This window comes from Eulemur rufifrons, chromosome 1 (genome assembly GCF_041146395.1).
Source record: "Eulemur rufifrons isolate Redbay chromosome 1, OSU_ERuf_1, whole genome shotgun sequence".
In the NCBI taxonomy this organism is placed as follows: domain Eukaryota; kingdom Metazoa; phylum Chordata; class Mammalia; order Primates; family Lemuridae; genus Eulemur; species Eulemur rufifrons.
The window spans coordinates 53,258,173-53,285,416 of record NC_090983.1 but is presented as its reverse complement, the minus strand read 5'-3'; the positions used below and the strand labels follow the sequence as shown (position 1 = coordinate 53,285,416).

Here is a 27,244-nt window from a genome sequence, read left to right as displayed (position 1 = left end):
ATAATACACTTTAAACGTACAATAAGGTAGCCTTTAAATTTGAGGTGGTCTTAAGAATAATAAATGAACAGAATTCCAAATTTTTGAAATAGGTGAATTGCTGCAGTTATAGGTATACATTTAGGAAAGTTGTATAGCTCTTACAAGACCAGCAATGTAACTTTATTTTGTACATTCTTTAAATTGAAAATATAAACAATAATTAAAAAATAAAAAGAAAATACAGCGTAATAAAAAACATACGTTTCTCAATTAAATGTACTGGATACATATAAATTTTAAGGTAAGAAGCAAAAAAGGAAAATGATTGATATTTAAGTGCAGACTGACTACCTAGACAAAAAAAAAAAAGACTTAAAAAAATATCATAAAATCTCTAGTTTTCTATGACTAATATTCATATGGTTGGAGTATCGTCACTATGGAAGTGATTTTGTTATGTTTGCATATGTTATACTTTACTGGTAAATTTACATGATGGCTTTTAAGGCCCTGGCAGACATGGTTTTTGGAAACAAGATTGGATAAAAATCACTGCTAAGACGCAATACACCTCATTTTTTTGGTCCTCCAATATTCAAGAAAAGGGATAATTCACTATAACATTTTCTTACCACCCAAATGCCTCAACCTATACATTTTAAACTTTTTTAAACATTGGTTATATTGCCCAACTTCGTTATTGAAAGAATATTAACAAGACATTATTTTGGCAAATTAAATCTTAAACATGGCTTTTCAACAGGATTTAAAAGGTGACTATCCCTAGAGTTCCATGTTAAAATGTAGTTTTCAAAATCTTACAAGAGTAATGCTTAAAATATTGTACATAGTTAACCTAATTAAAATAATTAGCTTCAAAATGACAAATTGATAAGCTAAGTAAAGCCTACACTATGTAACATTTGCTTGGAAACTTGATTTGTCAGTTATGCATAATAAAAATTCCAGTCATCAAGAAAATTACAAAATTTTTTTATCATAACATGATTTCTTTCACCCACCAACTTTTTTATCTTACAATAGATAAATACCAACATGTTCTCATTTATACACTAAACCACACAGGATTGATGCATTTGGTTAGACTACCATTCGCATTGTTAAATTCAATTTTCTCTTTATATAACTTGGTAAAATTTCATTTCTTCTAGATTCCAAAAGTACCTACAAAACCCATGCAATTTTACCATTTTTTAATATACTATGGAATATCATACAAAGTAAGGCATTTCAGTGTCATGTATAACCAAGTTACTGTCAATCCAAAAATTTTTGCACATCAATAAAAAGATATCTAAGAACTTAGGAACAATATTCTTCTCACTACTGTATAAAAATAACCACAATGAATAAGTATTTGTGTAATATTTACTCCATTGTCTCATTTCCAGAAACTGTGACAAGCTGTAAAGGTATTTCAGTGTTGGTAAGGATATCTTGATTGCTGGTGGCGGAAGTATTAACAGTTCCTATCCCTGAAACAGAACCTTGTTGAATATTTGCAAGGATAAGTGTTGTTCCTCCTGCAGTAATCAAAGTATCATCTCGCGCAGCTTCCACAGATGCCAGCACTGTACTGCTAGAGTGAATACCTTTTTTATTCTGATGTGTTTTAATATGTTTGGCAAGGTGGTCACTTCTCATAAAGCGTTTTGAACATTCTGGACAAACAAATTTCTTCTCACCTGTTAAGAAAAAATTAAGTTACTTAGTGTTTAAAATTCAACTTTAATAAACCAATTATATTCTCCAAAACAGAAAGTATGCTAACACTGATAGTTGGGGATGGGTAGTAGGGGTCTATTAAAATAGTATTAGTTTTATGAGCTGTCTCTGCAAGATTTTTCTTATAGAATATTTCTGCTCAAAATAAATGTCATCTTTACTTTCTGATGAAAAGCAATCTTCAACTATGCTAAGAGTTTGTTTTGAAACACCCATATTAAGACACCAGCTAAAAAATGATCATCTGTAACATGTAACACACTTCTTTAAAGTCTAAATAAAAGTACATCCTTTCAAACTATAATATTAACATGTCATGCCCATGATACTAAACCTTCAACTCTTAAATATGAATTCAAATAGTAACAGAGTACTTAAAGACACAAGCTTGAGACTCATCAAGACTGAGTAATCCCAAGAATAAAAATAGCTAGCTGAATGGATTTCAGGTGGAACAATCAATAGCCAGCCTAATATATCAAGATGTTAAAATTGTGAAGACCCTGATGCCAAAATTTTATTTTCCTGGATGAGTAAAATACTTCTAAATACAAAAAAAAACAGACTTCTATCACACTGAAGACCTACTATGCAAGAGGATTACTAGAAGACAAAAGGCCAACCAAAAACAAATTCAGAGAAAAATCAATCAATAAATCTAGTTCATATTTTCTTTATTTTTTTCTTCAAAAATGTCTTGCCCTATCTCTTGTTCTAGCACCTCCACTCTAGGTTGGTCCTTATCAGACATCATGCCTGAACCATACTGCAATGACACCCTAGTCTCACCTTCTCATTCTAACACAAATCAATGCCAGACACATCTTCCTTAAATACCAAATTTTACTGCAGTACAAAACTTTACCATCAATACGAAGTGGTGGGAATACAAGGGTAACTTGCAGATAACAGTTTAGATGCTCTACTGCCTAATTTACAGGGACCTCTATAAAGTGCCTCGAGCCTACTTAACAGAAATGTGTTGTGTAAAATCTCATCCTCACTCTTTACCAGGAACATCAGTCCTGACAAATGTTCCACGGCAAATGGCACAATGATCACACAAGGTTGGGAAATGCTGATATACACGTTACATCTCCCACTTAGAGATGCACGATGTTCACCTAGCATTCAATTTAAAGGGCCTAAGAGGCATGCCTTAAAAGTACTTGTGCCCTCCTTAACCCAGTGTTTCTCATACTTATCTGATCATAGACCATTTTTCCCTTTTGTATTACTCCTTTTTACAACCTGATGATCAAATTCGACTGAGGAAAATTCCGTTACAGGGTCATCTTGAGCTCTACTATCCCATGCCTTACTAACCCAAGCATTAATTATCGCTGCTTCCTTAGCAAATAGATAATTCATATTCAACAGTACAGACTGTTACACAAAATCTTTTACTTCATTATCTACTTAACTGTTGCAGTTTCATGCAAGTTAATCTCATCTGTCTAGCTATGCAATGAAAGAGACAGGAACTAAAACAAGTAGAGCATCTGTGTACTACTACATACTTCACAGGTTATTTCATACAATATTTAAAGCCAAAGTAGGAGTGAAGCAGTATCAGAAGATAGGGTATTTGGCTTAATCTAATAGAGAACTTGGATTGGAAGCCAGATGACTTCAAAATCCATGCTCCAATTCATCATACTTCTTTTAAGCTCTCTAGGGATTATAGATACATATTTTTCCATTCTCCAGTACTGAGACTAGATTGATGGACACTTTTGATTGTTTACATGGTAACAGGAGAAAACTATCTCTAAGTTACATTAAGGTAGGCTTCAGTTTGCATCAGTCCTAGGTCCATTTCATATAACAACCACACAACACTACGTAAAACCAATATAATGACAGAGAGTCTTGACATCAACAATGCCTTGGTTATCCCTCAATGCGAAGTCTTTCGCTTACCTCACAGGTACTAAATAGAAAAAGTGAAATGCCCAAATTTATCAGAAGAAAAGGGATTATTCTTTGTTACAGTGTCAAGGGGGAAGAAGAAAAAGATGGATCAAGAGTACAAGCAGGCCGGGCGTGGTGGCTCACGCCTGTAATCCTAGCACTCTGGGAGGCCGAAGCAGGAGGATCACTCGAGGTCAGGAGTTCGAGGCCAGCCTGAGCAAGAGTGAGACCTCGTCTCCACTGAAAATAGAAAGAAATTATCTGGCCAACTAAAAATATATATAGAAAAAAATTAGCCAGGCATGGTGACACATGCCTGTAGTTCCAGCTACTCGGGAGGCTGAGGCAGTAGGATAGCTTGAGCCCAGGAGTTTGAGGTTGCTGTGAGCTAGGCTGACGCCATGGCACTCTAGCCTGGGCAACAGAGTAAGACTCTGTCCCCCGCCCCCCACCCGACCCCAAATAAAAAAGGAGAAGAAAAAAAAAAGAGAGAGAAGGGGGAAAAAAAAAAAAAGAGAAGGAAAAAAAAAAAAGAGTACAAGCAGACAACTAATAAAAAATGTTAACAGCATAAATAATAGCATAAATGTGGCCTAAGACTTTCAATGTCAACAAAAGCTAACCAAAGTCAGCATAAAATAAAACTTTATTTTACAAGATAATCCATATGGCTTGTTCTTTGGACTTAGTGTTTTTAAACTGGTGTTACTAAAGGTAAAAATCTGATGCAATTCAGTGTATTTTGAAGATTCAGTTCAGTAAAGTATGCTAAAAAAAATTTCAAGGTAGTTATGTGGCCCTGTAATTCAATTTTGTCTGTTAAAAGTAAACAGTAGTAACCTGTATGTGTTCTTCTGTGCCTCTGTAATTCATCACTTCGAGTAAATCTTTTACCACAGTACATCCAGTTACAAATAAAAGGGCGCTCTCCAGAATGCCAACGCAGATGAGCTCTCAGATGTGAAGTCTTCCCATAGACTTTACCACATCCTGGTATATGACAAATGTGTTGCTTCTTTTTCCCAAGATTGGTACCTCTAAAAAACACACAGAATAATATATACTTACATGAAAATACTCAAATGGATATTAGCACTTACATACTCCATGTTGAGATTCAAATAAAAGATATTATCACCACGAGATCAGAAACCAAAACCATTTAAAATCAATTTAAATGAAAATTTATATACCAAGTGTATATGTTTTATATATTATAGTCCAGAATTAATGTAATTGCTGTCCAAATGTAAATACGCTCAATAAATATGTAATTAAAAGATACTTCATACATTAAAAAATGTATAATAAAGCTATTTATTATTCTGCCAGAACCATTCAAAAATTACATGCATAAGTCCAATCCAATTAAGTTAACTGTATGGGAAACTAAATGGTCTTTATTCAAAAGTCATGATTTCAGATAATTAAAAATATTTAAACCAAAGAATGAATGTAAAACTGATCACAGGTACAATTACAAGGTAGATAGGCAGCTAAGTGGACTTTAAATTAACATGATTTAAGCATATTTATTCATATATTTATATGGTCATGCCCTGAATATACAACAACTTGGAGAAAGCTTTTTTGAAAACTCTAGCTAAAACTATGATCTTAATTCCATCAGCATTAGTAGAAATAAATACAAATCAAAATTACCTTTACAGTTAAAATTTCCTTCATACTAACCATGCAAAAGACACCCAAAATCATACACAAGAGATACATTAAAATACAGTTTTCTCCACATTGCAAAATTTGACATTCATTACATTTTAGTATTTGATACCAAGAAGAGAGTTAGGAAAATATGTGGTTAGATGGGTGAACAGAGGTATCTTAGCCTAAGAAGAAAAATTTTTTATTCCAGAACTGCCATCCAAATAATATTAAACATTACATAAAATGTTATTTCTCAAGCTTAAAAAAAAGGCTAGTTACTAATTATAGTTTTTTTTTAAAAACATGACACTTTGGACACAACAATTATCAAAATATCGTATAAACTTTACAATGTTTCTCTGAGATTTAAAAAAAAAAGTATATTTACCCCCCTCCCCAACTCCCCTCCTCCCCCAATCTCACAGTCTAACTATCTAGGTGGTAGCCTGTAAACCTTCTATAGCCTGAAAATCCTCCAGTACACAATACACCTATTGTTTTTCAAATTTTACTGGAAAAATGCATATTTCCCCACATTTATATTTTAATGTACTCACACTCAGTAGCATGTGAAATTGCCATAGGACAAACAGTGCTAAACGGTGCAGTGCTGGCTGTTAGATGCCATAGGTGTTCTGAACAGGGAGACATCAATGTGGGCTCCAGTAGTTAGAGAAGGCTTCGTGGAGGAGGTGGGTAGGATTTAGATAGAAAGGAGGGAAGGCATTCCAGGCAGAGGAATAGCATAAGTAAAGACAAGGAGGAGTCATGCTGTTGTCTCAAGGGCAAGGATGTCATAATCTAACACAATTCTAGTTTCTGCTCCATTCCACCCCCAACTTCTACAACTCTCTTCAAAGAGCTGAGTTGAGTGAAACAGGTTTTTCTGGCTCACTTGCAATGCCAAAGTCCTATTAAGCAAAGCCAAAACTGTTTCCATTTAATTTAACTTTTTAAATTTATTTTATTGTGAAATAGCCCTAAGAAAAACAGCAATGTTTGTGGCTACTGGTGTACAAACCAATTTTACATATTGTGTTCACCATAGCAATTTCACAGAGAACTCACTTCAGTTCACTCATATACCCGTGACTTCTTGCCTCTCCTCTAGGCCTACCACTCAGATAAATAAATGCGCTTTTATATATTCAAAAGTACTGTTTCACAAACTTAGCAAAATTTAGCTTAGCACTAAAAAAGCACAAGACTAAAAAACTAACAGCAACAAATCTGGGTTCTCAAAAAGCAAGAAGCTAGGGAAAGATACTTTCAATTGAATTATAAGGAAACGGGAGAAACAGTCTTTGTTTGTAAATGGGATAGCCATCTAAGAGAGAAACATGGGGGCAGGGTCCCACACAAATATATAATTTAAGGGAAAAACTTAACACTCAAGTCCAAGTTTCTATTTGAAAAGGAAATGTGATTCAATATAAAATACAGATATGCTTAATATGGATTTTATAGCATGTCATATGAAGGAAGGGAGAGAACTAAAGTGAATTTCTCCACAAACTTCAGGTAAGAAAAGATTTAGTCTTAAGTTTTCTTCTTGGTTAACATAAGTATACCACTAATACCTATTATGTAACCTAGAAAAACTAACAACTTTAAGTTTCTATTCTTGAGTACCTAAACTTGTTCCCAATAACTTAATAATGCCAACGTAAAGTGACTACAAATAAAGCTAAACTGTGGGTAGAGAGATGACAAAAAGTTTAAGTCCAGTCTCTTGCTCAGAGTGGGAGAAAACAGGACATAAACCAAAATGCTAACAAAGAAAACAAATATTGCACAACAATTTAAAAATGTTCAGCTCACATTGAAGCGTTGCTTGGGTACTTACATATTAATGGAGTGTGCATTCACAATTGTTAATTCAAGTTTAGTCTGTCCCTATTTTAACATTTTAAAAAATTGTAAGTAAATTCTCGGATATTAGACATATCAGAATAATAACATTTTCCGGTGTTCAAAATAACAGAATTTTCAAGATTCCTAATAAAAATTATAAAAATGTAATCAAGAATTGTGAAAATGGACAAAATAGTCTAAAGTACATTTTCAAAGAAAACTTTTATTTGACTGGCATAATTTATATTTTGCTTCTCTAGTGGGTTTGGAAATACTTATTAGAGATTGGGCTATGTAGTTTAACTTTTAACTCATAAAGAAATAAGCATATTTAAGAAGGCAGACCTGTATCTTATACAGGCAGACCTGTATCTGTATGCATATAATGCCATCTCCTTATGTGTGTGGTGTACGTATTCATGAACTCCAAAGGCCTTACTTATGAAGATTTTATAAAGATGAATCGTTGATTATTTAAATTCCTATACTTTTTAAAGTTTATTATCTCTCAACTACTTTGTGTTCAATATGAAAACGTGCTAATTCATGGGAGAAGAGTGACAGTTCTATTAAAAATTAAAAATATAGTATTTCGGAAGAAATGCAACAGGTGGATGTTTCAACACAGTAATGTTAACAGTTCTTTAATAAGTGATTTTAGAAAGGCTGTAGGTTACTTTGATGGTGGAATATGTAGTTTAGAGGTGCAAAACTTAAATGTTTACTTATATTGAATGTCACAGAATTTCATAGAAGAAAAGGTGGTTTGATATTTAAACTAGATTCTAAAGGAGATAGAATCTGAAAGGAAATTAATTGACTTACTGTAATACTGACTATTCTTACTTATCAAATTATTGGACTTTTAAAATGTCACTGCACATTCAACTGACTTTTTTAAAACAGGGTTTAGCATCACTCATTTTATCTATGCGTATATTGTTATAATATTTAATTGCTAGGGGTATATGCTTTACATAGGAAAAAATTTATAAAAGTTATTTATGCTATATTGAAAGTCATCTTTAGAATCTCCAGGATATTTAAAAAATGAGTCAAAGAAGCAAACAAAAGGCACCTTTATTAAAATTTCGTACTTTGTGCCTTGCTTTACCAAATACCTGACTTTTCTGGAGGATATTTCTAAATTCACAACTTTAAGCACACAGGCAAAATTACAATGTTTAAAGAATAACTATAATTCTATTTTTTGGATGTTTCAAGATTTGACCTTTAGATCCATTATGTAACGAAATTAAAATAGGCATACTGTAAAAGCATTAGTGAACAGTACTTATTTATTTAAATAAATGGTGGCACCACTGCTCCATCATTGAGCTTTTTGAAATTTTAATAATTGTGTAAAACTGTCGTTTTGTTTCTTATTACAAAAAATAATTTACTGTGTTTTTTTTTCCCAATATTTTTTAAATGATTTGGATCCCGAATTTGTCTATGTCTCTATTTCATTTTTTTGAAAAGATTATTTTGGGTCTGGGAATATGATTTGTATATTTAAATTTTTTTTTTTTTTTTTTTGAGACAGAGTCTCACTCTGTTGCCCAGGCTAGAGTGAGTGCCGTGGCGTCAGCCTAGCTCACAGCAACCTCAAACTCCTGAACTCAAGGGATCCTCCTGTCTCAGCCTCCCGAGTAGCTGGGACTACAGGCATGCACCACCATGCCCGGCTAATTTTTTCTATATATATTTTTAGCTGTCCATATAATTTCTTTCTATTTTTAGTAGAGATGGGGTCTCGCTCTTGCTCAGGCTGGTCTCAAACTCCTGAGCTCAAACGATCCGCCCACCTCGGCCTCCCAGAGTGCTAGGATTACAGGCGTGAGCCACCGCGCCCAGCCTGTATATTTAAATTTTTTATGGACATAATTCAAAGGAATACACAAATTGGTCTTTTGTTAAATGGTTTTTTCATTCAAAAAAAAGAAAATAGATTTTGCACAATAATTTTAAAAATATGGATTTATGCATAATCCATACAAAACCTATACAGCAATAATGCCTCTAAAATTCATTTTACTTCATTACAATTGTTTATCTCTTCCACTAGATTAAAGAGTCTCTGAAGGATGGTTGATTGCTCAATAAATATTGCCCAAATTAATACAATTTTAAGTATTTAATTACATTTTATACCTTACTCAAAAAGGTAAGCAAATAAAATTTACTTCTCTAAATATCAATGAAATTAGTTCTCTAAAAATGCCATCTTGCCTATATCCTTTTTTTTTTTTTAAAGAAATAGGCGAGAAAAAAGGGCCAATATTCTAAAAACAATTTTAAGTACTGCCTCACTCACTTTTACAGAACACTTTGGAATATTTTGGATTTACAACATATTATTATGCTTTCACTAATTATGTGCAATAATTGTCATTTATACAAGTGTGCCTATCATGCATATACTCGTTGAATTTTGTTCAAACAAGGTCTAAGAAACAATGTAGTTTCTTAAGAATCTCAATTTTTACTATTTAGAGTAAGTAAGCTTTTAAAAAATGACGTCACAAAAGTTCTAGAAAATGTCTAAGTGAACATTTTTATAATCCTTGGGATAGGGAAAACATAATAGCATGGTGGTAACAAGGCATCTACTAAAGGACAGACTAACTTAAAATTTTTGTGCTTAAAAAAAGTTTCCAATTTATAGGTGACGGAACTCTTTTTTTACTCGTATATTAATAATGTATTTTCCAAACCAATGACATAAATTTGAAGTCAATGTAAAACTAGGAAAAATATTTATACATATGACAGTTATACAAATTAACACATTCACAAGACACAGAAAAACAATTTACAAAAGAAATTTTAAAATGGCAAAAATAACGTCAAAAAGTGTTCTACCTCACCAAACAATAAAAAAATACACTAAAACAATATTGAGGTATTATTTTTCATCTGTCAGACTTTAATAAGCTTTAAAAAATGATAAAATCCACTGTTGGCAAGGGTGTAGGGAACCAGATACTCTCATACTCTGCTGGTGAAGAGGAGACACTACCCTTTCTAGCAGTCAATTCCCTTTACCCAGCAATTCCACTTCTGCCAACTTATACTACTAAAAAAATAATCAGACAAATGTGCAGACATATGTAAAAAGATTATGACAATAATAAAGTCCCAACAAAATATATTTAATTATTATACATTCACACAATAGAAAACTAAACAGCCAAAAAAAAAAGATACAGACTATAAAGACTTGGAAATATGGTCACAAAAATTCTCAAAACAAGACTAGACATGTAAAACACTGAGATGATGATGATTCCACTTTAAAATACATGTAAGGTCTGGAAGGATGTATACAAAAAACATTATGTGTTTATCTTGAAGTAGGGTAAGATTTTAGTGTTTTGAAACATTCTTCCATGTTTCTGAATTTTTATGAGGATGTGTTAGTTTAATAAATTAAACAATTTTCATTTTAAAGTAAGTGAAGCATAGACTAGGGCCTTGACCTCTTATTAGATTTTACTTACATAAATAATTTATTTTAGAAGATCCTCTAAAATGAAAGTAAGTTTCAGAAAAGTTATTGCCTAGCCAGAATTTCACACTTATTTACTTGACCAAAACATGTCAAAGAATAAACAACATTTTGAACAATTGAATAATTACAATAAATACAAATACCTAAGGATCAGATGCATATCCAGATCCACTTGGGAGTCAATACAGTTTAATGGTTAAGGCTCTGGAGTAAGAAAGTAGGTCCAAATCCCAGTTGTGTGTACTCTTAAGAGTCATTCAACCTCCATTTCATGTATAAAACTGTCCGGAGCACAGTAAGCTCTCAATGTTAGCAGTTACTAGCGATTATTATTGCAAAAGGGCTGGCCAATGTCCAAATTAGCTAATGAGACCAATTCAAAGACAGACAGGTTCTATTAGATCAAGTCTGTTCACTGTGTTAATAGTATACTCTGCCTACTTAAACTGTGCATTTCTAAGAGTAGGTAGGTGTGTTAAGACTTTTCACCATTACTGAGGACTTGTTTGGTATGGCTTTAGAGTTCTATCAATTTTTGCTCTATATATTTCAAAGCTGCACAAAAAGGTACCATGACTATTAAATCTTCTTGATGGAAACTTCATATTAAAGAAATATAATATATCCCCTATCTGTCCATTTGAGGCTCATCATTTTAATCCCTCCCAACTTGCTTAATGCTAACATTGCTATCCAAGTTTTCTTTTTGTTAACATTTGCCTAATAAATCTTTTTCCATGCTTCATCTTCAACATTTCTATGCCAATTATTTGAGGTATTCCTTATAATCACAACATCAGACTGTATTTTATGTTTTTTTAAAATATGATCTGAGCCTTAATCTCTTAATTATTGAACTAAATTTATCCACATTTAACATAATTACTGATCATCCTATCATTATTCTGTCTTAATGTTTATTTTTAAAAACACTGAAGTGAATTACTACAATCCCACTTTTTAAAAAATTCTATCTATTAAGGTTTACTTTTCACTTTCGTTGAAAAATGGAAGTGCTTATCAACTATTTTTGAACTCCTTATTTTTACAGAACTGCTATTCTCAACCCAAGAATCAACTTTTTATCCAAATTAAGGCAAATCTCATGACTGGTTTGCAAATAGGCTAATTTCTGATATGGGCCTATTAAATGGTATCTATTACACTTATTTGAAAAAAAAGTAAACTAAGTTTAGTTTAAAAGGCATTTAGATCTGAAAATTGAATTTCAAATATTTTGTTCCCTAACTTCTGCCACACTCATACAGATACACACCCAAAATGATCATGTAATGAATAATTTCTCAAAATTGATACGGCATGCAATATTTCAAAACTTAGGATGATATTAGCATTCTTTAAAAAAAAAAAAAAAAAAAGGATATGTTTCATGTGTGCATACCTCCCACCACCTTCTTTACAGTTGGGACAGGTGCAAGCTACCCTCCGAAGCCTTTTTCCTTCTTGATGTTGTTGGTCCCCTTCTTCATCTACCACCTGTACTCTTAAGTGTGTTAGATCATTGGTATTCAATGTAGAATCACCACTGAGCTGCCACTCTTCAGGATCAGGTTCTTCTTCCTTGATCCTAATATCTAAAAAAAAAAAAAAAATACAGATGAGAAGCAGCCCACTGGCCCAAAAAGACAGCAAGAGATCTGAACCTCTCTAAGGTAAAGTGAATATTACGTAGAAGTCAAATGTCATCTGTTTGTAGAGCTTAATCACTGCTCTTCATTGTGGCTTATTCCTTTCAAAACAACCTATTTTATTCTAAATATCAGAGATTAAGCCAAAAAGGGAATAAAGCCAACATGAAAGCTTATTTTTAAAAAGATTCAGTAATAAAAGCAGGTATTACTTTTTGAGCAAGCTGAGTTGCAATCTGAAACTTTATAGTTGTTCAATTAGTCAATAAATCCAATGATCAGTTCAGACTGGAACAAATTCTAATGCCTTTTTAATCTTTACTTCACAACTTGCATCTATTATGCCTATCTATAGGTACTATATGAATGCAAATGAAGGTAGAATTCACTTAAAATTGTTATAAACTTAAGCTCTAAAGTCAATCATTACTAAAATCTCTAAAACAGCCAAAACATTACTGTAGAAGGAGGTATAGAAGTATGAGACAGTTTCTATTTTCAAGGACTTTTATTATAAACCAGACTGGGAAACAACATAAGCATGCAATGGTGTAAAAAGTGAATATGGCAGGAAGTTATGTCATTTTTTGGCAGAGCCAAACATTTATTTATATATCGATAATAATACATCATTTTCTAAGTGAAACTAAGAGAACAGATCAACTGAGGTTTTTTTCATTTCAGAAAACTAATTTTTTAAAAGGAATAATGAACGATTTACAACACTGAATATAACATCTTTGGTAAAACATAAATTCTTGCAAAACTTGGTTTGACGTATGTTAACAAAAAAAATCTTAATTTTAGACCTGTATTAGTCACTAATACTTGGGGCAAAAATAACCTTAAAAATCAAATGTGCTTAATAACTCCTGAATTTATACTAACAAAAACTAGAATGTATAACCAACAGTCAAGAAAATTGCCTCCAACAGCTTAAAACGAGTTTATTTTATCAGAATAACCACATCAAGAATCAAGGGGGGGAAATGGCACAACAGGGTAGATGGTGATGCCTTTCATTGAGACAGGAAATACTGGAGAAGGTCCAGGTGGAAAAGAACAGTTAATGAGTTCAAGGTTGAAGGTCACTGAGTTTGAACCATTTGTGAGACATACAAGTAAAAAGGCTGGACCTACAGGTTTGGTGCTCAGAGAGCAGTTTGTGTGCTACAGATAGAAAGTTGAGAGTTATCAGTATATACACCAGTAAGAAGCCCATCCAAAGAAGTAAGTTAGATCATGCAAGGACCATGAGTAGCATGAGATAAGAAGGTGGCCTACGAGGAACAAAAACATTTAAGGAAAGGGGAAAAGAGAGCAGCTACAACATGCTACCACAAAAGAAAAGGAAAAAATGCATTTCAAGAAAGGGAAGAAGTGGACAACATCAAAGGCAATGAATCAAGAAAGAAACTGACTAAAAAAATGAATGAGAAGTGAGAAAATAAACCATAGGCACACAGAATTTAGCAGGTCCAAACTGAACAGATCTTGTCCATACCAAACCTTATCTTTGTATCCCCTTAGTTATATTCAACCTAACTGTTCTGTCAACTTCAGGTGAGTCCTGTTAGTCCGTTCCCAACCTCTCATCTCTTTCTCCAATTCATCTTCTACACAGCTTCCCAAATTTTCTTCCTGAGTAAAAATCTAATATATCATTTTCCTAATTCAACACTTCCACTAATTCTCTATTTTATACAGGATAAAGTCCAAACTCATTAACTTGGTATCCAAAAATCTTTCAATCTGGCCTTATCTTGCTCTTCCATCTTCAATATTAAAACACTGAAATTTTCATCATTTCCAGAACACATGTCCTCTCCCAATGCCACACACTTGCACACGCTACTTCTTTTGCCTTGACTGTTTTCTAATTCTTTTGTTTTTCACCTAACCTCTATCTATCCTTCAAGACTAGCTCAAAAATCATCTCCTTTACACATGCTTATGGTAGAATTAGTTATATTTATTAGCTTATACATCCCTTTAGATAATGAATGCTGCACTCAAAAGTGCTCAGAAAATACAATTTGACTAAATGAATAAACTTTCTTTAAAAGGGAACTTCCAATATAGGTAATAATTATGTGGAAAAACTTTGTCCTCTACTTTTCTATGCTACTTCTATGTGCAAATAATACATTAAGAGAAGATTTTTTTATAAGATTAAGTCACACATAGACATGACCATAAAGTGCTCACTAAAGACAATAAATTAATTGCTCCAAAAGTGTTATACCCAATTATTAACCATTGCACTTATACATATCTGGGTATATTTTAGAATGCTAATCATAAAATAAATTTACCTATTAAGTCCTAAATGATTCTCCTTTGCCAAACACATACCAATTTAATAGAGATAGCTGAAAAATAAGTCACCAATACTAGGCAGTCAAATTTACATCTGTCTTGGTATCTTAGTGTAGCTGATAGGAAAACATTTTTTTACTGTGCTCTATTTAGTGTCCCACGTGGTACCTAGTTATTCTACAGTGGATACTGTTTATAAGGCTCAGGAGAAGGGAAAATAATAATCCATCAAATGCCCATAAAAGTATGAAAAGGTACTCAACATTAATAAATATCAGGGAAACAAAAATTTAATTCACAATGAGAAATCACTATACACCCACAGAATGACTAAATATTTTAAAACAGACTATGCCAATTGTTGGCAAGGAAGTGGAACTAAAACTCCCACGATAATGGTGGGTGTGTACATCAGTACAACCACTTTAGAAAACCTTTCATTCTTATCTTCTAAAACCGAACCTATGTATACCCTATAGCCCAAACAATTTCATCCCTTGGTATATTCCCTATAGCAATGCATATATATGACACCAAAAAATACGCACAAAATTCACAGCAACATTATTTGTAATTATTCTAAACTGGAAAGAAACCCCATATATCCAGTAGTATTGGAATGGAAAAATGAATCATAATATATTCATTCATACAATGGAACATATCAAAACAATCAAAATTAACAATTTATATGCAATGACAAGAATTAATCTCACAAACGTATTTTAAACAAAAGAAGCAACACACACTCCCCCCATATATATGTATTCTCTATATATACAGGGAGTAGAATCATACATGTTTTTAATATAAATAAAAAATTCCATTTATATAAAACTCAAAACAATAGGCAATGATTATTCCAACTATATGACATTTTAGAAAAAGCAAAACTAGCACGACAATAAAAAAGATCAGTGGTTTCCAGGGGTTAAGGGGGAGAAAGGGATGAATAGGCAGAGCACAGAGGAGTTTTAGAGCAGTGAAAATACACTGTGTATAATATGGGTGGATGCATGACATACATTTGTCCAAACCCATAGACTGCACACCACCAAGAGGGAACCCTAATGTAGAGTATGGACTCTGGGTGATAATGCGTCAGTGTAGGCTCATCGACTATAACAAGCATATCACTCTGATGGGGATGCTGATAATGAGGAAGTCTATGTATGTGGGGGTCGGAGGTATATGGTATATCTCCGTGCCTTTCTTTCATTTTTACTGAGAACCTAAAACTGCTCTAAAAAAAATTTAAGTCTTTAAAAAAGGGCAGGAGGCCACTCTATGGTGATGGAAGAGTGGTGATTGCCTACTTTCGAGAGGAATAATGACTGAGTACAGGCAGATTATCTGGGGTTGCTGATAATATCCTAGTTCATGATTTGGATGGTGGTTTCTCCTATGTGTTCCATGTTGTAAAATTTCATCAAGTTATACACACATGATTTGTGTATTTTCTCGATGCATATTAATACTTCAATATAAAGATTATTCTAAATGAAATATTTTAAGTAATCTATAGGAGATTACTTAGCAATTATTAAAGATAATAAATTTCTCTTTCTGTGGCTTCAATTCTTATTCCCCATATGCAAATAAAAAAACTTAAAATGAGTGTGCCTCACAAATTAAATACCATAATTTGAAGTTTAGAATATAAACGTATTCATTCAACAAATATGTGAGTGGCTACAATGTGCCAGTCACTGTTCTAGGTTCTAAACATAAAGCAGTTAACAAGAGTTAAGTTCATGCCTTTGTCAAGTTTACCTTTTAGTTAGGAGAAGACAGAACAAAAAACGAATAAATACACAGTATTTTAGGTGGTAGTTAAGTGTTATGGGGTAAAAGTAAGGTAAGGAGGGATAAGAAACAAGATGAGTGGAGTGGTTGCCATTTTAAATGGGGTGGCCAATGAAAGCTTTGCTGATATGCTGACATCAGTCCATGAAGGAGGCAACGGAGCAAGCAAGAAAGGGTGGGGGAAGTACTCAAGAAGCAAGAAAACCAAGTTGGATGTGTTCTTGGTGTGTTCAGGGAAAAGCAAAGAGGCCTGTGTGGCTAGAGTAGAATGAACATGGAAGAAGAATAGTTAAGTGATAACATCACAGAGGTAACAACGGTGGGTAGTGGTGGGGAGATGAGGATCATATGTGACGTTACAGGCCATTGTGTACTACCTTGTAGACCATTATAAGAACTTCACATTTTATTCTGAGTGGTAAAAGCCACAAAGCTACTCAGGGATTAAAAGTAAAAGGGGTGATGTAATTTGAATTGCATTTTATTAAAATAAATCCAGGATCACTCTAGATGTTGCATTAAGGAGTCTGTTGGGAAGCAAGGGAAGAAGTAAGAAGACTAATTAAATTAGGAGACTACTGTAACTATTAAAGGAAAAGATGATGGTGGCCTTAAAGTAGGACAATGATGAGGATAGTGGTAGAAGTGGTCAGTCAGGAAATATTTTGAAGGCAGAGTCAAAGATATTCACTAATAGATTGATAATAGGTTATTATGTGAGGTGCGAGAACAGAAAGGAGCTAAAGACACTTCCAAGGGTTTTGTCCTGAGCAACTAGAAAAATGGAGTTGTCATTAATAGAGATAGGTAGACTGGAGGTAGAAAAGATTGTGGGGGAGGGTTGCCAATCAGGGGCCCATTTTTGGATACGAAAGTTTAGAAATGCCTATTAAATATCCAAATGAAGATGTTGATCATGAGGGAATGGTTCTAGAGTTCAGGTAGAAGTCTGCCTGCCAATATAAGAACATATAATTGGTATAGAGAGTCATGTGAAATACAGATAGGAGGAAACCCTGGGACACTCCAAAATAAGCAGAGGAGATTAAAAAGAACCAGCAAAGGAGACAGAAAGTGGCCAGTGAGATAGGAGGAAACTGGTGTCCAGAAGCCAAATGAAGAAATCATTTCAAGAAGAACATAATCAACTGTGTCAAATGCTTGAAAAATCCTTAAAATGAGGGCTAAGAAATGATCCTTGGATATAACATTGTGGTAATCACTGGTGATCTTGACAAGAGCTGTTTCAGTGAAGTAAGGATAAAACCCTGCCTAAAGTAGACTCAAGAATAGAAAGAGATGAATTGGAGACAAGTATAGATAACTCTAAGAGCTTTGCTTAGAGTTATCTGTAAGAGCAAACATTATATATTGGCACAGGTTGGCCCACAAATGTAGATTTAACACATAAGAGTACCTGAAATATTGTAAACCAGCTGCTATATTTAGTAGCAGTATCTAACACACACTGGCAGTATAAAAAATGAATATGCTCATTTAAATCTGACTTTTGTGTTTAAGGAAAAACTAATTTAAATGCAAAACATTTAAGCAATGGAAACAAATTCAAGGATATCTGCATAACACACTAAAGAACTTTATAAACTACACTGGTTTTTTTAATTATGTCTTTTCTCTACCTCAAAATGTTTAAGTTTCTGTTTCATCTGGCCTAGTACAACACTGACAGCATCTTTGTCCCATGAGTATGGTTGTTTTCAAGGCCTACCAATAAAACTAGCTAATGAAAGGGAAATGTACATAAGAAAAAATTTTCCTGCAAACCTGTGCAAGAGATGAAGTAGAAAGGAAATAGGAAATTTAAATGATGAAATATATATATACATACGCACACACAGTATCGTTACAAAGATAACACTAATTTTCTTTTCTTTTCTTTTTTGAGTCTCACTCTGTTGCCTAGGCTAGAGTGCCGTGGCGTCAGCCTAGCTCACAGCAACCTCAAACTCCTGGGCTACTAAGTGATCCTCCTGCCTCAGTCTCCCGAGTAGCTGGGACTACAGGCATGCGCCACCATGCCCAGCTAATTTTTTTCTATATATATTTTTAGTTGGCCAGATAATTTCTTTCTATTTTTAGGAGAGACGGGGTCTCGCTCTGGCTCAGGCTGGTCTCGAACTCTTGACCTCGAGTGATCCTCGCCTTGGCCTCCCATAGCGCTAGGATTACAGGCATGAGCCACCACATCCGGCCAACACTAATTTTCAATATTAGTTAAGCATTAATAACTCAGGGCATGGATAGATTTCTATTAAAAATATTGCCAGAAGAAAATCCTAAATACCTCTTCCTAAAATTAACTGCTAATTACTTCTCATCAGAGCTAATAGAATATTTAAGATAAATTCTCAGTTGGTTTATCAAGTCTGAAACATGTATATTTAACTTAAGTAGCTAACGCTAGATAAATATAAATTGCGGTACAGCTGATAAAACGAGACATTCTCCTTTATCAATAGCATATCATTAGGATTTTGTTGCTCTTATCAAAGTCTTTCATATTCTCTGCCTTTGACTTTTTAAAGCACTGATAAAATTACTTCATTTGATTCTAAAAGTTAATTTTATTTACATTTGCCCTTTAATCAGTTTCACCCTGCCATAAAAATCACCTACACAGAACAAGATAATCCTACAAGATGTCATCTATTATTTTAATTAGTTTTTCATAATTATTCACATTGCTATGGACATTTCAGAGCTACTTCAAGTCTTTTTTTAAACTTTTCTTTTAAGGGGATAGTTGTAAATTACAGAAATGGCTTCCTAAAAATATGTCTTCCCTAGTCTAATCAAAAGAAGTCAGCTCTTCAGGGATCTGGTTTTAAACTAAATTTTGGCCGGACTAGTGGCTCACACCTGTAATCCCAGCACCCAGGGAGACTGAGGTGGGAGGATTGTTTGAGGCCAGTAGTTGGAGACTAGCCTGGGCAACATAGCAAGAGACCATCTCTACAAAAAATTTAAAAACAATAAGCGGGCATGGTGGTGCATGCCTATAGTCCCAGGTACTCAAGAGGATGAATACAGGGTACAATAGGAGGAAACTTTGGAACACTCCAAAATTAATAAGCAGAAGAGATTAAAAAGAACCAGCAAAGGAGACTGAAAGTCGCTAGATAGGAGGGGACTGGAAAGGACTGCTTGAGCCCAGGAGTTCGAGGCTGCAGTGAGCTATCACACCACTGCATTCCAGCCTGGGCAACAGAGTGAAACCCTGTCTCTAAATTTTTCTCCCCTTACCAAATATAATTTAAAATATACATAGTATCTATGCTTTAACATTAAGCAATCTCTTCCCCCAAATTCCATCTCCTTGGATTTGGATCATTACTCTTCTGTAACTGGTCCTCTCCTCTCATTTAAAATTAATCTTTTATTAATCTTCCACATTTTATAGCAGTTTTCCAAATTATCTTCAAAGCTTTTCCACTCATTTGGAGATTATACATTAAAAAGATTGTTCCTATTAAATATACACAATGCAAGCTTTTACAAGATACGCAGACATACAAATGGGAATGACTGACTTTCCAACATGTCTTAATAGATCTCATTTAACATACAGTCTTACTACAAACGTGAGAAAAAGACTATGTGACTTGCAATTAATACACTTTGAATAGTGAAATATTAGCTTTACCTTATTTAATCTGAAGTACTAAATAAGCCCCTGTTAAGGGGACAGTGTTCTACTCTGATGATGATGATGATGATGATGATGATGATACTAGCTAACACATAAAATTACTGCTTGTCAGACACTGTTACAAGCACTTAAATTAATTCATTTCATGCTCCCTACTGCCCTGAGGTTAGTACCATTTTTTCTCTCTGCTTTCTAGATGAGAAAACAAAGAGGTCATATAGTTTGCCTGAAGTCACAGTTGAAAATGGATAGAGCCAGGACATAAGAAAAAAAATTGTGCAAAACCATACTGCAGGCATTGCTAAAGATCAGATCCCTACCAGGAAGTTCACAGGAATGGCAGCTTTCCGTTAGCGTCCCTTACATATAAATACCTGTGATTTTAATAATTGTTTCATCAAATCAAATTAACAAGAGTTTAAAAATCTAGGAAAGATAAAGAAAATTTAGTATATACATACAATGAAATATTATGCAGTGTTCAAAAAGGAAACCCTATCAACATGCTACAACATGGATGAAGTTCAAGGACATTACACCAGGCACAAAAAGACAGATATTGTGTGATTCCACAAATACGAAGTATCTAAAGTACTCAAAACCATAGAAACAAAAAGTATAAAGGTAGCTGCCAAGAACTAGTGAGAGGAGAGAGAAGGAATTGGCATTTAACAGGTACAGTTTCAGTTTTGCAGGATGAAAAAGTTCTAGATCTCTGCTATACAACAATGTGAATATACTTAACACTACTGAACCATACACTTAAAAATGGTTAAGATAGTAAATTTAATGCTATGTGTTTTTTACCATAACTAAAAAAAAAAAAAATCTGGCAAAGTCTCTCCTATTGCTTCCCACTCCCATAGAGGACTTTTTATTTTAGGAACTTCACAGATAAAATCTTCAGTGCCACAGGGAAGAAATTTAGAATAACTATGAAAGATATACATCAATATGTTTCTAAGTTATTGCTTCATATGGTACTCTTTCCTAAAGCTCTTCCCTTTCCCCATAAGCTTTAGGGACTAGTTTTCCTCTCTCCTTCAGATTAAAAAAGAAAGACTACTTTAAAGCTACTATAAAGGCTTTTAAAAAAAGTTTTTCCCCCAGAGTAACACCAAAAAAAAAAAAAAAAAAAAAAAAAAAGATAGTTCCCAATAATTCTTAACTGCTATCCAAGAAAAAGCAGGAAAGTGGTCTGCTAAAAGCAGCTAGCGTAACTCACAACCCTCACTATTCAAATCCTCAGAATATCAAACGTTCACCCTAAGAGTAGACTTAACTTTTAGGGACAATCAAAAATGATCTGAAGCTGTATATTATGAATAACGTTAAATACTCAAATGGGGAGATATCATATTGCTCTTGATTCAAAACAAAGTATGACTATAATAGAAATTGGATCCTAATGTAGTTTACTTAGCTTCCCACCCCACAATCACCTAAGCTTCTAAACATTGTATTACTAGAATAAGCAAATACTTTCTTAGTCTAAGTACTTGAGAACAAAATATGCTGTTGTTTTTTTAAGCCTCCTTCTTTTAGTAAGACCAAGGAAGAAAATATATAAAAACAACAATAAATGATATGATTTTTTAACCTCATCTCTTGGTATTTAGTAGGTATACCTATAAGAATCCTATTCTCAGTTTTCATACTTTCTACCGAGTAGATACGTATCTTTTCAGGTTCATATATATATTTGTTTATGTTACTCACCAAGAATGTAAAAATGGCTTCTATATAATTCTATTACTATCAATAATTCAGTCTAATTGCATGTTACAAAAAACTCTTTCAAATTGGATGGCTTGTGGCTTGTAGTTATCTCTCAAAATATTCTAGAAATAGCTATGACGAAACACAGTTTAGTTATGCTTTCCTTATAATTTGCTGAAATACAATGGTAAGGGCATATAGCATACTATAAATTCATATTCTAAAATTTAAATTACCTGAGGTTCTTTTTGATATGCTTTAGTTATAACATTTTTTAAATTAAACTTTGGGGCCGGAAGTTAGGAAGAGTGAAAGCAAACTTTGGCCGGGCACGGTGGCTCACGCCTGTAATCCTAGCACTCTGAGAGGCCAAGGCGGGGTGGATCGCTTGAGCTCAGGAGTTCGAGACCAGCCTGAGCAAAAGCGAGACCCCTGTCTCTACAAAAATAGAAAGAAATTATATGGACAACTAAAAATATATATAGAAAAAATTAGCCAGGCATGGTGGCACATGCCTGTAGTCCCAGCTACTCTCGGGAGGCTGAGGCAGGAGAATTGCCTGAGCCCAGGAGTTTGAGGTTGCTGTGAGCTATGCTGACGCCACAGCGCTCTAACTTGGGCAACAGAATGAGACTCTGTCTCAAAAAAAAAAAAATTAAACTTTGGGAAACAGTATTATTTCTATTTCAATGTTTAATTATTTGTCTATCACTTTAAAAATACATCAAAAACTTCTAAAATTCAAACCCTTCAGGGCACAAGTTATTTAGGATAGTTACCAGATAACTACAAGTTACCATACTTTGAACAAAAACCTCTTTAGAATCAATTAAACATATACCTACTTTCCTTGGCAGGAAGCTCAGAATATTAATCTTTGTCTAAAGACCCTAATTTGTTATTAAAAGTAATTTATGCTATTAAATAACCCCTAGAACACTGAAGTAAAAATGTCCAGAATGCTAGTTTTTGATTTCTTATATCTACTTGTTTTTCTGCCTTCTTCTCAACTCTGATGACATCAACGCTCTCCATCCTCCACCTCCCAGGTCATCATACTCATCCCTTCTCAAGTACACTTTCAAGCCAGTTTTAAACTTGGAAATCAGTTAGGATTGTTGAAACTATATATAATTATTGGATAAAGTAGGACTAAAGAAAGGATCTGAGGCTGCTCCTAAGAAACCCAAACCCCCCAAAATGAAGATGGCCACAGTGGCTATACCTGCTCCAGCACAGGGACTTGCAAGCTGTTTCCTTAAAGGATACTTAAGTGCTAGCAGAAAAGAGGAATATATGAGGTCCCTGGCCCTCATATAAATCAGAGCAGCCCCACTGAGATTAGTCTTATACACTGGAGTTCTACCTAAGACTTCATTTGAAGAAAGGCTTCTGCTCCCGCACTGGATTAAAACTGATGTTGCTGCCATTGCTGCTATGGCTAGGAAAAAAAAAAAAAAAAAATCATGGTTTGAGGTTTCCCCCCTTTGTTAAAAATTGTTGCCTTTAAACAAAAAGATTCCCTTTCTTCCTACTGTGTTAGAAAACAATATTATTTTTTCTAAGGATTATTTAAAACACCTTCTGCAGATTATAAATAATCCTAATTTGGGTTGGTATTACTAGAAATAGAAAACAGCTTTAAATGATCCACTAAATCACACCTATGTATTGCTCTGAACAGTTATTCCTAGTTATAACGTTACAAGCTTCATTGTTTTCTATTTTTTCTACCTAAGTAATCTCTTTGTCATGTTACCTATAAAAGAGGACACTCAGTCAACATGTAGGCTGGCTGTTACAAGGAATACAAGCTAAAAAGCTTAATCTTAGCAGTTTTAGAATTTGTGTATTTTTCTTTCATTCTCAAATTTCTACATATTCAATTCAAACATTTATTGAACTACTGTGACCAAAATTATAACCTAACACATCAATCATAACTGTTGAAGTTGTGCTACAGTAACAATCACAAAATCTCAATGGCTTGATACAATAAAAGTTTATTTCTTATAAATTTTACATGTCCAATTCAGGTTGGCAGGGGAGATCTGCTCTTAACAGTCCCTCAGGAACCTAGGCTTCACTTGACACATGCTTCCAAGATTGCCTTGCCAAGGAAGGTGATAGGGAATGTGGCAAATTACATCCTGATCCTAAACTTCCACTCACATTGTACTGATTACAAAAAAATATGGGGCCAGGCCTGACTTTAATAACTGAAGGAAAAGGCAATCCGATCATGTGCTTGGAAGAAAAGTAGACCTTTTTTTTTTTTTTTTTGAGACAGAGTCTCACTCTGTTGCCCAGGCTAGAGTGAGTGCCGTGGCGTCAGCCTAGCTCACAGCAACCTCAAACTCCTGGGCTCAAGCGATCCTCCTGCCTCAGCCTCCCAAGTAGCTGGGACTACAGGCATGTGCCACTATGCCCGGCTAATTTTTTTTTCTATATATATATATATTTAGTTGTCCATATAATTTCTTTCTATTTTTAGTAGAGACGGGGTCTCGCTCTTGCTCAGGCTGGTCTCGAACTCCTGACCTTGAGCGATCCACCCGCCTCGGCCTCCCAGAGTGCTAGGATTACAGGCGTGAGCCACCGCGCCCGGCCGAAAAGTAGACCTTTTATGAAGAATCATGATTCCCTAGTCCCCCCTGCTGGTCAAATATTCAATTTACTCTTCTTTCCACAAGCAAAATACACCTGCCCCTCCCTGCAGAAGGTAATCCAAATATCCCATCTAGTCACAGCATCAAGCTCAAAAGACAGGTTCTATAGGGGATGTGGCCCCTCGTCACAGTAACTCACACGCACACTACACAATGACAATAAAGATAAGCATAACCATAAAAAATATTCCTATTCAAAAGAAGAAAAGGGGACCTACGAGTCACTGGTTCATAGTAATTTATAAACCCAGCAAGGGCTCTCTGTCCTGGAAGGTGCAGAATGCTGTAACTGATACTTGGGAGGAGTTTCTCAGTCCATTGTTCTCTGTGCCCCTAGGTTCTGCCCTTTGGGAGGTTTTTGCTGGTCTGGTATCTTCTACTCCAAGTGAAGTGGACATCAGAGAGAGTGCCTTATCAGCTGAGCAGAATTCTCAGCAGGCAAGTAAAAGGTTCAGGAGGGATGGGGTGAGGAACAAGATCATTAAGTCTCAAACAATTATACTTTTTTCAGACTTTGGTCCATGCCTGTGGTTTCTTTGGCTATACAACTCCCTGGAAAACTTAGAAGGCTTATCTATTTGATTCTAGCCAGTTTCAACCACTGATTTTTTTTCCCTAACATATGCCTTTTAGATTTCCTACATTTCTTTGCTTTCTTGCCCCCAAGATACGGTGGCCTATTTCTCTCTGCTTGATTGTGGGGACCTTGAACTTATACCTGGCTTTAGCTGGGAATCCACACCTTTAGTCTCTTCTCCCTAACCCGAATGAAAGGCACTACACACCTCCCTCAGCAGACCTATACTCTGAATTACTTTAAACCATTCAGAAGTTTTAACAATGCAAGTGATGGTCATAACCTTGTTTGGATCCCTGCCAAAAGACTTGACTTTGAATTATTTGCTCAAAAGTCTTTTCAGTTTCACCTTATTGATTGGAAGTGAGAAGCAATTGCTTCTTCTAATCTTACAAATCCCCAAATTTCTGGACTCTCTACTGCTTCTCATTCCTACTTGCAAACCAGTCAATTATTTTCTAGCTCATCTCTTTCTTACAACATCTTGCCAAATGAAACCAAGGGCAGCTAAAATATGTTTTCCAACCTCATCCCCTAAAGCTACAAAAGCATTAGACACATAACTTGCCTTCCAAGTTACTGCAGGCAAGTTTTACCAACTTCTCTGCATTATCATCTTCCCAACCTCTAATATCAGTTTTCTTGCTGCCTGACCCTTGAGCCAATGCCACAGCTGAGGTTGTTAAAGCACACTACTCCTTGCATACACTTTCATATGAGTCAGAATCACCTGGAATATAGGTGCTATCAAATAGAAACATAAACCAAGTCACATATGTAATTTCAAATTTTCTGATAGCCACAAGGTAAAAATAAACTTAAATTAATTTTAATAATATATTTCATTTAATCCAATACAGGCATACCTAGAAGATACTACGGATTTGGTTGCAAACCACTGCAATAAAGTAAATATTGCAATAAAGCAAATCATATGAGCTTTGTTTCCCAGTGCATGTAAAGTTATGTTTATACTATACCATACTCTATTAGAAAAACAATAGTATTATGTCTAAAAAACAATATACATACCTTAATATTAAAATATTTGATTGCTAAAAAACATTAACAATCATCTGAGCCCTTAGTGAATCGTAATCTTTTTGCTAGTGGAGCGTCTTGCCTCGATGTTGATGGCTGCTAACTGATCAGGGTGGTAGTTGCTGAAGACAATGAGGCTGTCATATCAACTGACTCCTCCTTTCACTAAAGAGTTATATGTAGTGTGCAATGGTGTTTAACAGCATTTACCCACAATAGAACTTCAAAACTGAAGTCAATCCTCTCAAACCCTGTTGCTGCTTTATCAACAAGGTTTACGTAATATTCTAAGTCCTTTGTTGTCATTTCAGCAACGTTCACAGCATCTTTATCTGGAGTAGATTCCATCTCAAGAAACCACTTTCTCTGCTCATCTATAAGAGGCAACTCCTCATCCTTCCAAGTTTTATCAAGAGATTACAGCAATTCAGTCATCTTCAGGCTCCATTTTTTTTTTTTTCTTCTTAATGAAGGGGTGAGGGATTGTGAGGAGGCGTTCTCAGTTGCCTTGTTCGTTTTGTTGAGACAGAGTCTCACTCTGCCGCCCTGGGTAGAGTATGGTGGCATCATTGTAGCTCACTGCAACCTCCAACTCCTAAGGGTTCAAGTGATCCTTCTGCCTCAGCCTCCAGGGTAACTGGGACTACAGGCTCGTGCTGCAAAACCTGGCTGGGTTTTTTAACTTCTTTTTGGTAGAGACGGGGTCTCACTCTTGCTCAGGCTAGTCTTGAACTCCTGAGCTGGAGCAATCCTCCTGTTTCGGCCTCCCAGAATCTTAGGATTATAGGCGTGAGCCACCATGCCCAGCCCAGGCTCCACTTCCAATTCTATTTTTCTTGCTATTAAATATTTCCAACACATCTGCAGTTACTTTCTCCCCTGAAGTCTTGAACCCCTCAAAAATCATCCATGAGAGTTGGAATCAACTTCTTAACTTCTGCTAATGTTGATATTTTGACCTCCTCCCACAAATAACAAATGTTTGTAATGGCATCTACATTGGTGAATACTTTCCAAAAGATTTTCGATTTACTTTGCCCACAACCATCAGAGGAATCACTATCTAGAGCAGCTATACCCTTACAAAATGTATTTCTTAAATAGCAAGACTTGAAAGTC

At 34.7% G+C, this 27,244-nt stretch overlaps 1 protein-coding gene across 1 annotated transcript in view; it reads right to left on the bottom strand.

Annotated features, from left to right (window-relative positions):
- Positions 1-289: 289 nt before the first annotated feature.
- The window catches only part of SP3 (Sp3 transcription factor), a 56,871-nt gene continuing 29,916 nt past the window's right edge, over positions 290-27,244 (bottom strand). Inside the window, exons 4-6 of the mRNA XM_069470790.1 lie at positions 12,078-12,270; positions 4,483-4,679; positions 290-1,688 (exon numbers count right to left, since the gene is read on the bottom strand). Coding sequence (XP_069326891.1) covers positions 1,372-1,688; positions 4,483-4,679; positions 12,078-12,270 — 707 coding nt within the window. The 3' untranslated portion in view covers positions 290-1,371. The remainder of the gene's footprint in view (positions 1,689-4,482; positions 4,680-12,077; positions 12,271-27,244) is intronic.